Source organism: Hipposideros armiger, unplaced genomic scaffold (assembly GCF_001890085.2).
Source record: "Hipposideros armiger isolate ML-2016 unplaced genomic scaffold, ASM189008v1 scaffold_52, whole genome shotgun sequence".
Classification (NCBI taxonomy): Eukaryota; Metazoa; Chordata; class Mammalia; order Chiroptera; family Hipposideridae; genus Hipposideros; species Hipposideros armiger.
In genome coordinates, this window is record NW_017731402.1 from 471419 (window position 1) to 485607 (window position 14189).

The window sequence follows — 14189 nt, forward strand, 5'->3', positions numbered from 1 at the left end:
ACGGGCAGTAGATACATAGGTAAGTATCTGTTTTGTCATTCTTTATATTTTTATTGTTAAATATATATATATATATATTTGGTGACTGTCTGGAAATATCTCATAATGTTAACAAATATAATCACTCTTCTACGTCTGCCAGCTCCTGCCACTATGTCAAAATGGGCTGCTTGAATCACTCAGGAGGGGGTGGTTTTAAGATGTATGTTGTAACAATTGTTACAAAGGTTCTAGGTTTCATTTTCATGGGGATTTAGTCTCTATTGTCTTCTCATCAGCACAAGCTTGGGGGATAAACGCAACTATGGCCATCCAAGAGGACACAGGACTGAAAGGTTCTATCAAGTTGGTTGAAATGAGAACTTGGAAATCTTCATTACAATGAAACATTTTGTAGAGTAGATAGAATTCTCAGTCTAGAAAATGACACCCAATGCCTGTGTGTACTGATTAACTTATGTCCTCCAAGTCTGTAGGCATCATGTATTCACAAACAAGATACTCTTTAGTAATTAGTATAAACTACTTATTTACAGAACTTTGTAATATAAAGACCCCGGCCCGGACCCTAGGCCAGACAGACTCACTTTTAAAAACTCATACTTCAGCTAGACTCTAAGCAGAACTTCCCGTTAAGACACTAGGGATTGGTATTAATAGACAGTAAACGCCTAGCTTTACAAGAAATGGGTTACAACAGAAATACTAAAAATGTTTTGCAGAAGTAGCTTTGTTACAACTGGCTTAAAACATTTCACAAGAACTAACAGCTCTTTTTACTTCTGTATACCTGCTTTACTTCTGATTTTTGTCCAATACCCCGGAAAGCAAGCCCTGTAAAACTTCCACCTGCCAAGACCTCGGGGCCGTTCTCCCCTTGTAGAGTGAGGCAGTCGTCAGGCTTGGCTTAATAAAGCCTTTGGAACCCAAACTCTGTCTCTTAGGTCATTTTTAAGAAGTAAGGACCTAACATTTTGAGGCCCCAGCGAGATAAGGGCAGCCGGCTCATCTCCTCCCTCGGTGATCACTAGCCCTTTGTCAGGGGTTGGCCAACCTGATGATATTTCCAGGGCCCTGGCAACTAGGTCGGCATCCCCAGGAGTGGAGCTCGGGCTCTGCAGCCGCCCCCTTCATTCCAAAGACTTTATTCGGGAATCCTTCGAAGGTAAGAGGTCTTTATGATCTCTTTCTGGTCTGGGTAGCGATTTCTGGGGGACTTCGAGGGGGCCGGATGCCGCACATACCCCTCGAGTCCGGGGGGACCCTGCAACGGCAGCAAGTCTCCTCCTGGTTTGGGTCAGATTTGAGCAATGATGAGTATTCTGTGGCTCCTGGTCCCTTTGGTTGTCTGCTTTGTTTTGGTGTCTCATTTGTGTCTGTTGTCCTCTTAATCATGTCATCAGTCTCTGGACTGTCAGTTTCATGTTTCTTTTCGTCGTCTAATTCTTGTCCCTGAGAGATGGGACACCTCCGGAGACGTTGGCAGTGGGACCTGATATGTTCCTCACGTTCCTTTAAAGCAACCTGTTTTGTTCCTCACAATCCTGGAAGTAAACCTGTTATGCTCCCCATGAGTAAACCTGGTACTTGGATGGGCCCTGTCTGTCTTCTATGTTTTTGTCAATCTATTTAGCAAAACTTAGTTCTGGTCTGGTTAATTGGTGCAGGGGGTGATTGCACCTTGGTTCTGGTAAAGGAGTACACAGGGGATGCACCTAATATTTAACGAATGTCTGTCACATGGTCCCTGTCTTTTGTTGTCTTTTTACTCTGTTTGGTAAACCTGGTATCTGGATAAGTCTCTTGTATGGACCATGTTTCTTATTGTCCTTTTGTCTATTTGTTCAGCGTCTCCTTAATAATCTCCCCTAGTTTCTTCCCAATCCCTGTCTTGTCATGTAAATTAGCTTTTAGTTTCAATCCCAACTAGAAGCCCACTGGGCAAAATACTAGGCCATTAGAAAGCTATAACTATAAGCTGTTAACCAAAAGGAAATTAATGTTCTATTACAGTACTGCTTGGCCAATGTATATTTAAATTATGGAGGGTCCTGGTTGCTCTATAACTTATTGGATTGCACCACTTTATAGAAAAATTGTTCTGTTAGCGAGTCCAAAAAATAAGGCAAAATTTCTTCAGGATCATGTATTCTAAAAAATATTTAATGCTAGGGACAGTTTAACTTTCAATCACATAAATATATCTCTAAGGTTATTAACATTAAATATGGTATCTTTTGTTTTGCCTAAGTTTACAGAGATGAGGAGACAGAAATAAGTTTATGTTATCTATCACAAATTTGTCAAAAATAAGGTTTTAGATAAAACTTTTAAACAGTAATTATATAATATAAATACTTAAATATAGTTTCCCAGCATCTGTTAATAACTTAAGATTTTAATTTTACTAAGTTATGTTAAATAATAAAAGTTATTAAATATCTAAATATTTCAACATAATAAAATACTAAAATATTAATTATTAGGTAGGTCTGAGTTAATCTATTTCTGGCTTCTTGTCACAGAAAAGCTAAAAGACATAACCTATACTTCTAAAGGTTGCACAATGTATTATAGATTTACTAATAAAAATATTGGTTACTTAGTTTTGGTTATCAATAAAAATTAAGGTCTTAAAGGTTGTAGATTTTGGTATATAAAAAAATACAAGAAAGGTATAGGATGTAGAGGCGCACTTTTGAAGGAACTGAGGGAGGGTGGTTTGTCCTGGGGATGATTGTTTCTAAAATAAATGGGACAGGCTGGAAGGAACTAGACAAGTTGTAGAAGAAATGTAAATAAAATTTTGGGAAAATTTTATATATAGTTAAACTGGATATGTTTAAATAAGTCTGGATATCACAAGTAAGCTAGTACAGGGTTAATTGAGTTTTCCCTTTTTGCTGGATAGGATAAAATTTGTTAAATTATTGGTCTACTACTAATGTTATAAAAAAAGCTTTTCTACCTAAAAAGTAAAAATTGTATGTCATCAGAATAGTTTTCTGTATTTTATATTGTCTCATTCAGGTCTTTGGTTGCTCAAGGGATTAAATTTAGGAGTTGAGTTTTGCTAATAGCTATATAAACTTCTGTGTTTAAAAAACCACTGGAGCTCATGTACCTTCCTTGGTGTTACAAATAGGCCAATATAAAAAAGCCTAGCCTAATACAACTAACAGCATATTCTAATAGTTCTGGCCCACTGTTACCTCCTGGTAAGGAGGCACAGATCCTAAAAACAAAGGGGCTAGAAAGTTGTTTAAATATCTTTAACAGCTAAGATAAAAATGAAAGAACAGTCAGAATGGAAGATAAGACCAGAGCCAGGACAGATTTTGGCCACAATTATAATCACCCAGGGCTAAAGCCACTTCAGGGCACCCCACAAGCCCCAGAAGAGGAAACACCGGGTAAAGGAGCCAGCTTTGGATATAAAAGGCCAGACTGCTGGAATAAGGAGTATCCTGATCTTACTAAACAGCCGTGCCCTCTGTACAAACTAAAGGGCCCTAGAGGAGGGATTGTCCCCTGCTCTGAAGGGAGCAGGGACCAAATCCTTCCCCACAAGGGGCTATAAATAACTACAGGCCTAAAGCTCCGAGCGGCTCCCAAGCTGTTCTCATCACAGGGGTAAAACTGTAGGTAACCCTGACGTGACAGGTAACCCTGTTAGTTTTTCTAATTAATATAAAAGCCATTTATTCTGTCTCAACCGCTCAGTCTGGGCCTTTTTCTTTTTCTCTAAAAACTACTCGGCTACAAAGACAGAGAGCCCCCGGATTTAGACTTATTTTATGCAGCCTGTTCCTTACCATTAGTCTATATCTTAAAAAAATATATAAAATACTATTAAAAGCCTAGGAAAAGGCCTCTAACAGACCAGTTAGTTCCTATATAGAAAAAAACCCTGTACAATTTTTTTGTACCAACAGCTGTTAGGCTCCAGAGACAGTAACTAGATCCACTTCCCTTAAATTGATCTTTTCATTGAAGTCTCCACAGGACTTCCCCAAAGAAAGATTATCATTCATGTTCCTGGGAGCCAGTTAAAAACCTTGGACTTCTGTTCAAGCCAAACTACTAAAGCTACTCGTTGTTACTTTTGTCAGTTTGGCGTGGTCGGAGGTCCTTCTCAAGGTTTGGAGATGGAGGCTACCAGGGCCTGCCAGCAGTTGGTGGCCTTGGAGATACAGGTAGTACCCCGGCAATGTAGCCAGTCCCAGCCGGGGAGGCCGGCATAGTTTTCCGGGCGGATGTCAAGAACCCTTCCTCTCATCTAAGATCAGATAGGATAAGAGTTCCGTAAACCCCCTAATAGACAGGGACAGCTCTATGCCCCTGTCCAGCAGGAAGCAGATACAGAAAAAGAGACCTCCTATCCCTCAGCTCCCCATAGAGATTTTATAGGGATCGCATCTCTCTAAGGGAAAACAAGACAGACAGTTAAAAACAGACTAGACAGCATAAGAGGCCACCCAAAAAGACCAGTGGGGCGCTCAAAATTTACAGGCTAAGATCCATAACCAATCTTTACTCAAGTCCCTATAGGCCCTCCATACCAAAAAGTATCTATAAAGCCATCTGGGACGCCTTGCCTGTTCCCCCTTGGAATCTGTTTGTCCCTCCCAACCCGAAGACTCGGACTCACTCCTTTAATGAACCAGACACCGTTAACCTCATCATCCCAATGGCTGTAAAGGTTTGCCCGACTAAGGACAGCCCAGAAACAAACCATAGAGGGTCCAGGACAATTCGCCGGACTCCTTAAAGCTAAGACTGTCGCGCTCTGTACCATCCTAGCCCTGTTCCCCTCCATACAGTCCAAATCGCCCCCAGTTTTTCCCTCTCCACTGCCTTTAGGAGTTTCACTCTGCCCCAAACCCTCCTAGACCCCTTCTCTGAGACCCCAGCTATAAGCCCCAAGCCAAATAGTTCCTGTTTTAAGCCCAGTAGTTTCCGTTCCCGTTTTTAACAGATTTCTACTCCTACCCCATTCCTGTTCTCACCTCTACCCAACAACAAAACGAGGTAGTCTCTGCGTTACCCTAGGAGAGACCTACTACTTCTATACTAACCAATCAGGAGTCATCTGGGACACTTTAGCCTTAGTTAGAGACAATCTTAAAAATAAATATATCACCCAAAATAGCCAACAAAACTGGTATCAGTCACTTTTCAACTGGTTTCCTTGGCTCACAACCCTCATCTCTGCTCTGGCAGGACCACTAATTCATCTACTCCTTGCCTTCCTTATAGGTCCCTGTATCCTTAATACTCACTACCTTCATCCGGCGCTAGATCAGTCAGGTAAAGCTCATAGTCCTCTGCCACCAGTACACTCCCATCTAGGAATGCGAACCAACGATTTGATTCCGCCTATAAGACCAGTGGGGAATGTAAAGAACCCAGCCCGGTCCCTAGGCCAGACAGACTCACTTTTAAAAACTCAGACTTCAGCTACTTCAGCTAGACTCTAAGCAGAACTTCCCGTTAAGACACCAGGGGTTGGTAATAATAGACAGTAAATGCCTAGCTTTACAAGAAATGGGTTACAACAGAAATACTAAAAATGTTTTGCAGAAGTAGCTTTGTTACAACTGGCTTAAAACATTTCACAAGAACTAACAGCTCTTTTTACTTCTGTATACCTGCTTTACTTCTGATTTTTGTCCAATACCCCGAAAGCAAGCCCTATAAAACTTCCACCTGCCAAGACCTCGGGGCCGTTCTCCTCTTGCAGAGTGAGGCAGTCATTAGGCTTGGCTTAATAAAGCCTTTGGAACCCAAACTCTGTCTCTTAGTTCATTTTTAAGAAGTAAGGAACTAACAGTAGCATGAACCAGTAATTTATCAGTCACCCTGTATTGATTAACTTCTTATAAATTGTGCTTGGGTACTAACCAATCAGAAAATTCATTTAAAAAACTAGGGCTGGTTCCTGCCCCCCAGGAACTAACATTATAATATATTTAATTACAATGGCTTGTGCTCAGTCCCATAGCAGGACTCACCTGAGACTATAATATCTGCAAAGACAGAATTATAGTCACAGGATAAAAATGCAGAAATACGTAAGGTAATTAAAGGGAGGAAACGTTTTCAGAAAAAGGCGGTATCAAAAGAAAGGACAAGCATCAAATGTCGTGTCATATTAGTTGATGAGAATCAGGAAAATGATTGTGGAGAATAGATGACAGGATGACATCTGAATATCAACTAGATGTGTGACCAATTATTAATAAGCCTCATAAGCTATAACATACATAGACCAACTTCCTAAAGCCTAAAAAAGCACAAAAGTTTGGATGTTCATGTCATATTTGTCAAAATATTTATGCTCTGTATGTGGTATACAGAATGTCCAACAAACAACTTTTAATTGTCCTGGGCTTTTGATTCAATAATTAAGTTTGTTTGTAATTAGTGCAAAGTGTTTATAAGAATTGAGCAAAGTAATCTACAATAGAAAAACTCATAAATTGGAAGGGAAGGAAATATACAATAAATGTTCTGGGCAAAATTGGTTAAATATTTGGGGAAAAACAAATTGATTTCAAATACACTAAAGATTTAGTTGTTGAAAGTAAAAATATAAAAACCAGAGATAATTAAACTCCTAAATTTTAAAAACTTCTATAAGTCAAAACAATCTCTTAAAAAAAAACAAACAGGAAAAAACTGCTGAAAAATATTTGTAACACGTAGAGAAAAAAGTCATTGGTATCTCGAAACATAAAATGTTTGCTAGAAAAAAGAATAGTGAACCACTATAGTTAAACTGCCATAAAATATAAATATGATTATGAATAAACATGAGCATGAACATGAAAAAGCAAATATATAAATATAAATACTTTATAAATATGAATATTGAATAATATGTAAATTGTTATTAAATTGTTTAATTTCAGAGTTGTAACAAAAAGGAAATTACTACACATATATGTGTGTGCGTGCACACATACATACACATATACACACTTTTTTCCTGGCCCCATTAGCAAAAACTGAAAAAAAGTGGACAAAACAAGGAGAATGCTGTGAGTAGGGCAGTCTTGTTACATTGTTAGTGACAGTGTAATCTAGTATAATTTTCTTTGTCAATTTAGCAATTTTTATTTTTTTATCTAATTAACTCCATTTTTATACTGCAACCTAAAGGAACAAACAGAAAGTTTGATAAAACAATTTTTAAAAATGATTATCATATTAAATGTTATGTCAGTAAAATAGGAACAATCTAAATACTTAAACATGGAAATGTGGTTAAGAAAACTATAATTTTATGTAATGGACAATTAATAACCAAGAAAATACACTAAAATGAACAAAAAATAATAAATATCCTTAGATATGCATTGAAACTGTCTGGAAGAAATCTACAAAATTTCAATAGTGTATAGGTGATTATTTTCCTTAAATTCCTGAATTATCTTTAAAATAGGCTCTTACTATTCATACATTTACTTTTCTATTTGGAAAAAAGTATATGAAGTAAAAAGTTTCATGACAATGAAAAAATAAAAGAAGCAAGACAATAAATTGGGGGCATTGAGTAATGGGAACTAAAGTTAATGATTTAAAGTAGAATGATGAATCTGGCCTCTTGTGTGGATGCTTGCTTTTCTTTAAATTTTCAAATAGTGGTCATAGGTCATTGTTTTAAAACTTAGGTACAAAATATGTCCAAAACAACATAGGTAAATTCAATTCACATGTTTTACCTCACATCTTATTTACATCAGAGTATCTGGCTAAGTGATGTATCTATTAGATACCTATGTGAAGAATCAATTTTCTAGTTCTTACATGTGTTTTTGACATAGAGTAGGGATTGAATTTCTGCTCTGCAGCAACTATTGACTTTGCAATCCGAAGAACATTGCTTAAACTCTTTGAATCTTGGTTTCCTCAGGTGTAATATGGGCATAATACTTTTTCAGAGAGCATTTTTTAAGATTAAAATAGTTTATTTATCTATTATAGTCCCTGACAATTATTTGTTTTTATTAGTATGAGACAAATGTTTTCAATGCAAAGAAGCATTGAATTATATATATAATTATTAATATATAATTACTGGTATTATATGTACTAGTTTATTAGTATATACTAATTCTGGCATTGAGTAGAATACCCATACTTACTAATATTATAGTGCAGGTATTCTACTCAATGCCAGAATTATTAATATTTTATATATGTTGATATTTATATGCATATACATTATATATAATATGTAGTTATATTTACACATATTTGTTTATTATTGTTAATATTTTAGTATATATGTATACTTATATACATATACATAGCATATATATGTAAGTATAAATGTATGTAATAAAACTTCATTTATCTAGGGTGTTTAATTTCTATTATTATAGTTCAGCAAATTTTTTTTCTTACTCTACCGAGCTTCTGGATAACTTCCTCAAAATTCTATATTTTCCTATTTGGGATTCCATAAGCAAGTCACCATAGTAATGGGAGACAATCAGAAATTGATCTTGTTTTCTTTTGATTTCTGGCTGATTTTTAGCACCAGGAAGAAACACAAATGGTCCGAATATTCATGCTTTCTGGACAACATATTTCATTTATTTGTATGTTATTATTTACTGCTTTGAACAGTTGACATTTCTGGAATTTACAATTGGCTCCATTACTGTGACATATGGATAAAATTTTCATTTCAGAGATATTTACAAAAGAACTCAAAACCACAATCTCTTCAGTTCTTCTAAGGATTCTGAACAATGACCTCTTGTGTGTGTGTGTGTGTGTGTGTGTGTGTGTGTGTGTGTGTGTGCGCGCATCTACGTATTTCCCTCGAGAACATACCAGGAGTGGAAGTGCTAGATCATAGCACATGAATATCTTCAAATTTACATGATAATGTTAAATGTTTTCCAAATGGTTTTACCAATTTATACTGCTGCCAGCAGCATATTTATTTGGGACTTCATTAATTTACTTAATGAGGTTTCATAATTTTTCCATTAAAAGTATTGTACCTCTATTAGTAGGTTTATTCTAGATACTTGAAATTTTCCAGTAATATCTTTTTAAATTTTAGTTTTCCGAATATTTGTTGCAGGTATACAAAAATTCAATTGACTTGTTAGATTATTTTGTTTACTAATTTTGTATCCACTAATCTCGCTACACTTGGACTCATTCTAATTGTTTGTGAGATCTTAGGATTTCTATGTTTATAATCATGTTATATGCAAATAGGAACATGTTATTGTCTTTATATCATTAATTTCTCATTTTTCAACCCTGATTAGGACCTCCAGTACAAAACCATGGAGCAAGAGTCACAGTGGGCATTTCTGTCTTATCACCTTTCCCTTTTACACCTCAACCCTTCCAACTGAGATTACTTTTCTTCTGCATTCCTACTCTTTTGCATTTCCTTTAGGGAGTGTTTGTTGCTGATAACTTTAAATGATCTTATTTTAACTTTTTACTTGACAGGTATTTTTGCTGAGCATAGAATTCTAGCTTGCCAGTCATGGTTATTTATTTTTTTTTTTGGTACATTGAAGAACGTTTTCACTGTCTTCTGACTTTCACTTTTGTGTTAGAGAGGTCATATGTCATTCTAACAAAATGTAGCAGGCTACATTGAAAACAAGAAAGAAAAAAAGAGGTAGAAAGCCAGGTTCCTGATGATAACTTTTTCAGGTACTTTTTCTCATTCTTTGTTACTCTAAGATTTACAGCACCACCGAGTTTAGAATTATAACTTGAGGATTTCAGTTTCCAATTGTTACATAATAGTGGACTCACGTGCACTGAGAGCAACACTGGATTAATGAAACAGGATTTGTTTGGACCATAAGGAAGGAAGGAAGGAAGGAAGGAGGGAAGAGAGGGAGGGAAGGAGGGAGGGAGGAAGGAAGAAAAAGCAACTGACTTAAAACATAAAGTCACTTACTGGTTGCATAATAAGTACAAAGGTTTGGAATTTGGTTATACAACATTTATTTTTCATGAATACATCTATTACACACAAGAAGACATATCTACTCTTGAATTAGGATATGTATAAGTCTATTAATATTTTGGAAATTCGTGTCACTAACCACCCCCTATCCAAAGTTGTTGGCCTACAGGAAATGTGTGACTAAAAAGAATCTTTAAAGTAATTTTTTCTGTATTCTATACTGAATGCCACTTTGTCAAAGGGTCAGAGAGCATCAACTGTTTTACCGATGTGAAACAGCAACTTCAATTTTCATGCTGTATCATGTACACTTTTTGGGAGAAGTGGAAAAGTACCAAAGGCATTCTTTCTTTTCCAGTTTTTGCTCATCCAAAAGATTAGGAGTCATAGGAAACACTGACAATTATTACATAGCCTGAAGCAAGATATGTCCTAAGAAGCAGACAAGATTTACTGTAGCTAATCCTTGATTTATATAATCAAGAGCTACCGAAGTGCACTTATCTCTTATTTTTATTTTTAACTCTAGCTGAAGCTATTTTAATAAGTTTTTTTCCCTTGTCTATCTCAATATAGTTAGTCACTTAGTGTGGTAGATTTTAGTCACCATTCACCTAAATTTATCATTATCCAGTAATCTCAATATTGTCTTATTTTTTAACAGTTTTGACATTAGTCATCTTCATAATCCCTTTGTTTGTTCAGCCACAGAATTCTGCAATATTTATAATCAAGGAGTGGCTTTGTGGCCTCTGTTAGAAGCAAAAACTAAATTCCTAACCTGTGAGAAATCAAGTTTCTCTGCTTTTAAGCAAGTTTTGTGGAGTAAGGAGGGTAATTGTTTATATCTGCCCAGGATCCTAGAGTCATTCTTAGTTAATTTTCTACGTGTCATTTTTGAAGGGAGCAACTGTTTCTGTTTGTTTTTCCATAACTAGAATAAATTGTGTACTTTGGGGTTTAATATGGAAATGATTTTTTTTCAGACAATAGATGACTATTAGCTTACATAATCAAGACTAAATTAATTCACAGTTATTAATTTAATATAAACCCAGTGTCTTCTAACTTCTAATCCACAGAGTGAGTCCAGGCGTCTTCGGAGCTGCATGTGAGAAAGCAGCACTCTCAGAATGAATGGAAATAAACAGGAACCTGCTGTGGATGCTGGACAAAATACAGTGGAGATGGTGAGTATTGTAAATATTTTTAATCCTTTCATGACTAAAATCTTTACTTTCAACATTTACCGTTTAATTCTTCAAGAACGTTAAATTGAGTTTTTTTTTCCCCTGATGTTTGCTCTTACAGGATGAATGCAATCTGGTATGTTATTATCAGTAATCGTAAGTGTTGAAGGAGTTATTTAGTATGCCAAGTAGTGCTTTCACATTATTGGGAATTTTGCATTAGACTTTTGGCCTAAATTTTGATATTTATATCAGAAACCTATAATAAGGTATCAGTAGACAAAGCTTGAGTAGATCATTTGAAATGTGTTTATAGCAAATATTAACAATATTACTTATACTTCTACATATTTTGATCCAATGAAAATATTTATTTTCATTGGCTTACTTATATTTAAAATCATAACATGAAAAAATCTTATGGTTGAGAAATTATGCTTAAAATGTATTACTCTAGTAATGTGAAAATTCTATTTCTTTTAACATATAAAGGATCTCATTTATCATTCAAAACAAATCCCTTCATTTTCAAATAAAGAAATTGAAACATTAGGCGTCTACTTAGGCAGTGACCAAGCCAGGAATTGAACTCAAGTTTCTCACATAGAATCTTTTCATTATAAGAAACTACTTTTCAAAAAACCTTGACTACTATTTTCCTAACAAAGAAAAATGTATTTTATAATTAACTTGAGGTTTTAGAACCAAGACACAAGTCAAACAAAATAAATACAAAGACAGGATTTGACATAAGAATTGCTTTACAGCTTGATGGTTATATTTGTGACCAGTTTGGGGATTCAATAACCTTAATTTATAGGATGCTGCATATGTCAAGGAAGCTGAAAAATGTCACTGCTTTAATATCTTGTATACATATTTTATTTCCTCCATTTCATAATATATTAAATATGAGTTATGGTATCCCCATATGCCAAAAACACTTATGCAATTTGTTCATTAAATCAAATATTGGGTTTTCGGAAAAGTCATGACACATTTTTGCAACGAAAAACATAGAAAAAATATGTCATGACTTTTCTGACAACCCAATAATTAATTATGCTAGAAAAAACAACAAAAAGAAACCCAAACAGTAAAACTAACTCCTGAGATTATGAAAAGGAATGGTTAAAATTTTCCATCTGTTAGTAATCTGACAGACAACCTCTTAGGTCCCCCCAAACAGGGGATAAAAGATGCCTTTTTGTTTTACAATTATTATATAGAGTTGTTTTTTACATTTGGAAAATGTAGAAAATTACAAAGAAAAAATAGCCACCCATGATCCCTCCTAGAGAAAATCGCCGCTAATATTTTGCTTCCTGCCTTCTCCCAGTCCTATTCAATGTCATTTTATTGTTTGGGTTGATTTATTTTGCTACATGAAATTTTTGTCAATGTGCCCATTTATTTTCTCCAGAAAGTTTCATAAAGCTCTTTATTAAAATTCAGAGAATTGAGAGCTTATACTACTAAAACTTTTTATAAGAGGACACTTATCTAAATTGTCTTTTTGTTCCTTAGTAAAGTTTTATGGTCTTCTTTATATAAGTTCTACAGCATTTTATATGGGTAACCATTTTATATGCTTTGCCACTACTGTGAATAGCAGTTGCTAATATATACACATATGCATAAAACAAGTGTTGTTACATATATTTTTCATATTTTTTTGTAATCAGCTAATGAGTTATTATTTTGATAGATTACATGAGATTCCGTTTATACATAATCATATCACATGCAAAAAATGTAAGTTTTATCTTCACATTTCTATTATACATACATATTAATGAGAAATTCTAAAAAAATTACTAATATTGGTAGTAGAAGACATTCCTCATTTTTGACTTTAAAGGAAGGTGTCTGATGTTTCATTGTTAAATATGATGTTTATCATTATTTTGAGGCAAACATTCCTTGTCACATTTGGGGATTATTCTTTAATTATTATTTATTTGAGATTTGTATTAATTGTCTGCTTTTGTCAGGACTGAATGCTGAAATTTGTTAAATGATCCTTGAGCATTTACTGAGATGATCATTTCATTTTTTTCTCTGATCATTTGATGTGAAAAGTATATTTGTATAATTCATATACCTAACCCATAATTAGAGTTTCAGATGCTCCTAAAATTGGTTAGCTCTTCATTTAATACATGTTAGATTTATGTGATTTTTATATATTTTATATATTTATGTCCCTGGATAAAATAAACTTTCCTCATCCTCAAAATTCAAGGTTGTTTGTTTGTTTTTAAATTCTTTTTCTGCAGTTACCCAGAAATCCGTATTGTTCAAATGAAAGAGCACACTGTGTTTGTAGATTGCCTAATATGGCCTTCCAGCCGCAGTGGGTAAGGTCTGGGGTCTGGGGGATGTGGAAGTCTTCAGTAGTCCTTTGGAACAATGGAGAAATGAGACAGGCAGGCCCCGCTCTGCAAGGTTCTACTCTCCTTTAACCCCTCACTTTGGGCACTGTACACTTCTGAGCTGCCATTCCACAGCCTCTAGGTTGCGCAACACCTAAACCTGCCGCCCGCAACAGTTTATCAGTGCTGTATTCTATTCCTTTAAGATGCCCTCCATAGCAGAGATTTTCTATTTTGATGTCTTTCCAAAGTCAATGAAAGTCCTTTTATTTATGTTTAATAGATCAAAATGTATTTAATAAATAATTTTCTAACGATAATATCTCAATACATAATGTTAAAATAGGAAATAATGATGAACAACAGAATACCTGCAAATTTTCCATCCCCCCAAAATAATGATCTAAATGTTTTGATATAGCTATTCATTATTTTTCTACCCATGGGGACTAATTAGATAATTTAATTTATACTGCAATGTTAGTAGCTGATAATAACTATACATAATATATCCCCAAGGCAATCCATTTGCATTTGGAGATGACACCTTATTGCTTTTGTACAAAGGGGTAACTAAGAGAGGACATTTTGTTTTCATGGACTTGTAGACAAGGTGTGTGTGTGTGTGTGTGTGTGTGTGTGTGTGTGTGTGTGTGTGTGTGTGTG

The 14189-nt window shown here is 35.0% G+C and overlaps 1 protein-coding gene across 2 annotated transcripts in view; it reads left to right on the forward strand.

The window, feature by feature from the left end:
• The first annotated feature begins 394 nt into the window (after nucleotides 1-394).
• LOC109381710 (dynactin-associated protein-like) overlaps nucleotides 395-14189 on the forward strand; it is a 26548-nt gene continuing 12753 nt past the window's right edge. Inside the window, exons 1-4 of one of the 2 annotated variants that reach the window (XM_019640602.1) lie at nucleotides 400-1165; nucleotides 11041-11148; nucleotides 11270-11284; nucleotides 13428-13508. In XM_019640602.1, coding sequence (XP_019496147.1) covers nucleotides 11092-11148; nucleotides 11270-11284; nucleotides 13428-13508 — 153 coding nt within the window. In that variant the 5' untranslated portion in view covers nucleotides 400-1165; nucleotides 11041-11091. Of the gene's footprint in view, nucleotides 1166-11040; nucleotides 11149-11269; nucleotides 11285-13427; nucleotides 13509-14189 lie in introns of both variants that reach the window. The other variant, XM_019640603.1, reaches the window with a different exon arrangement.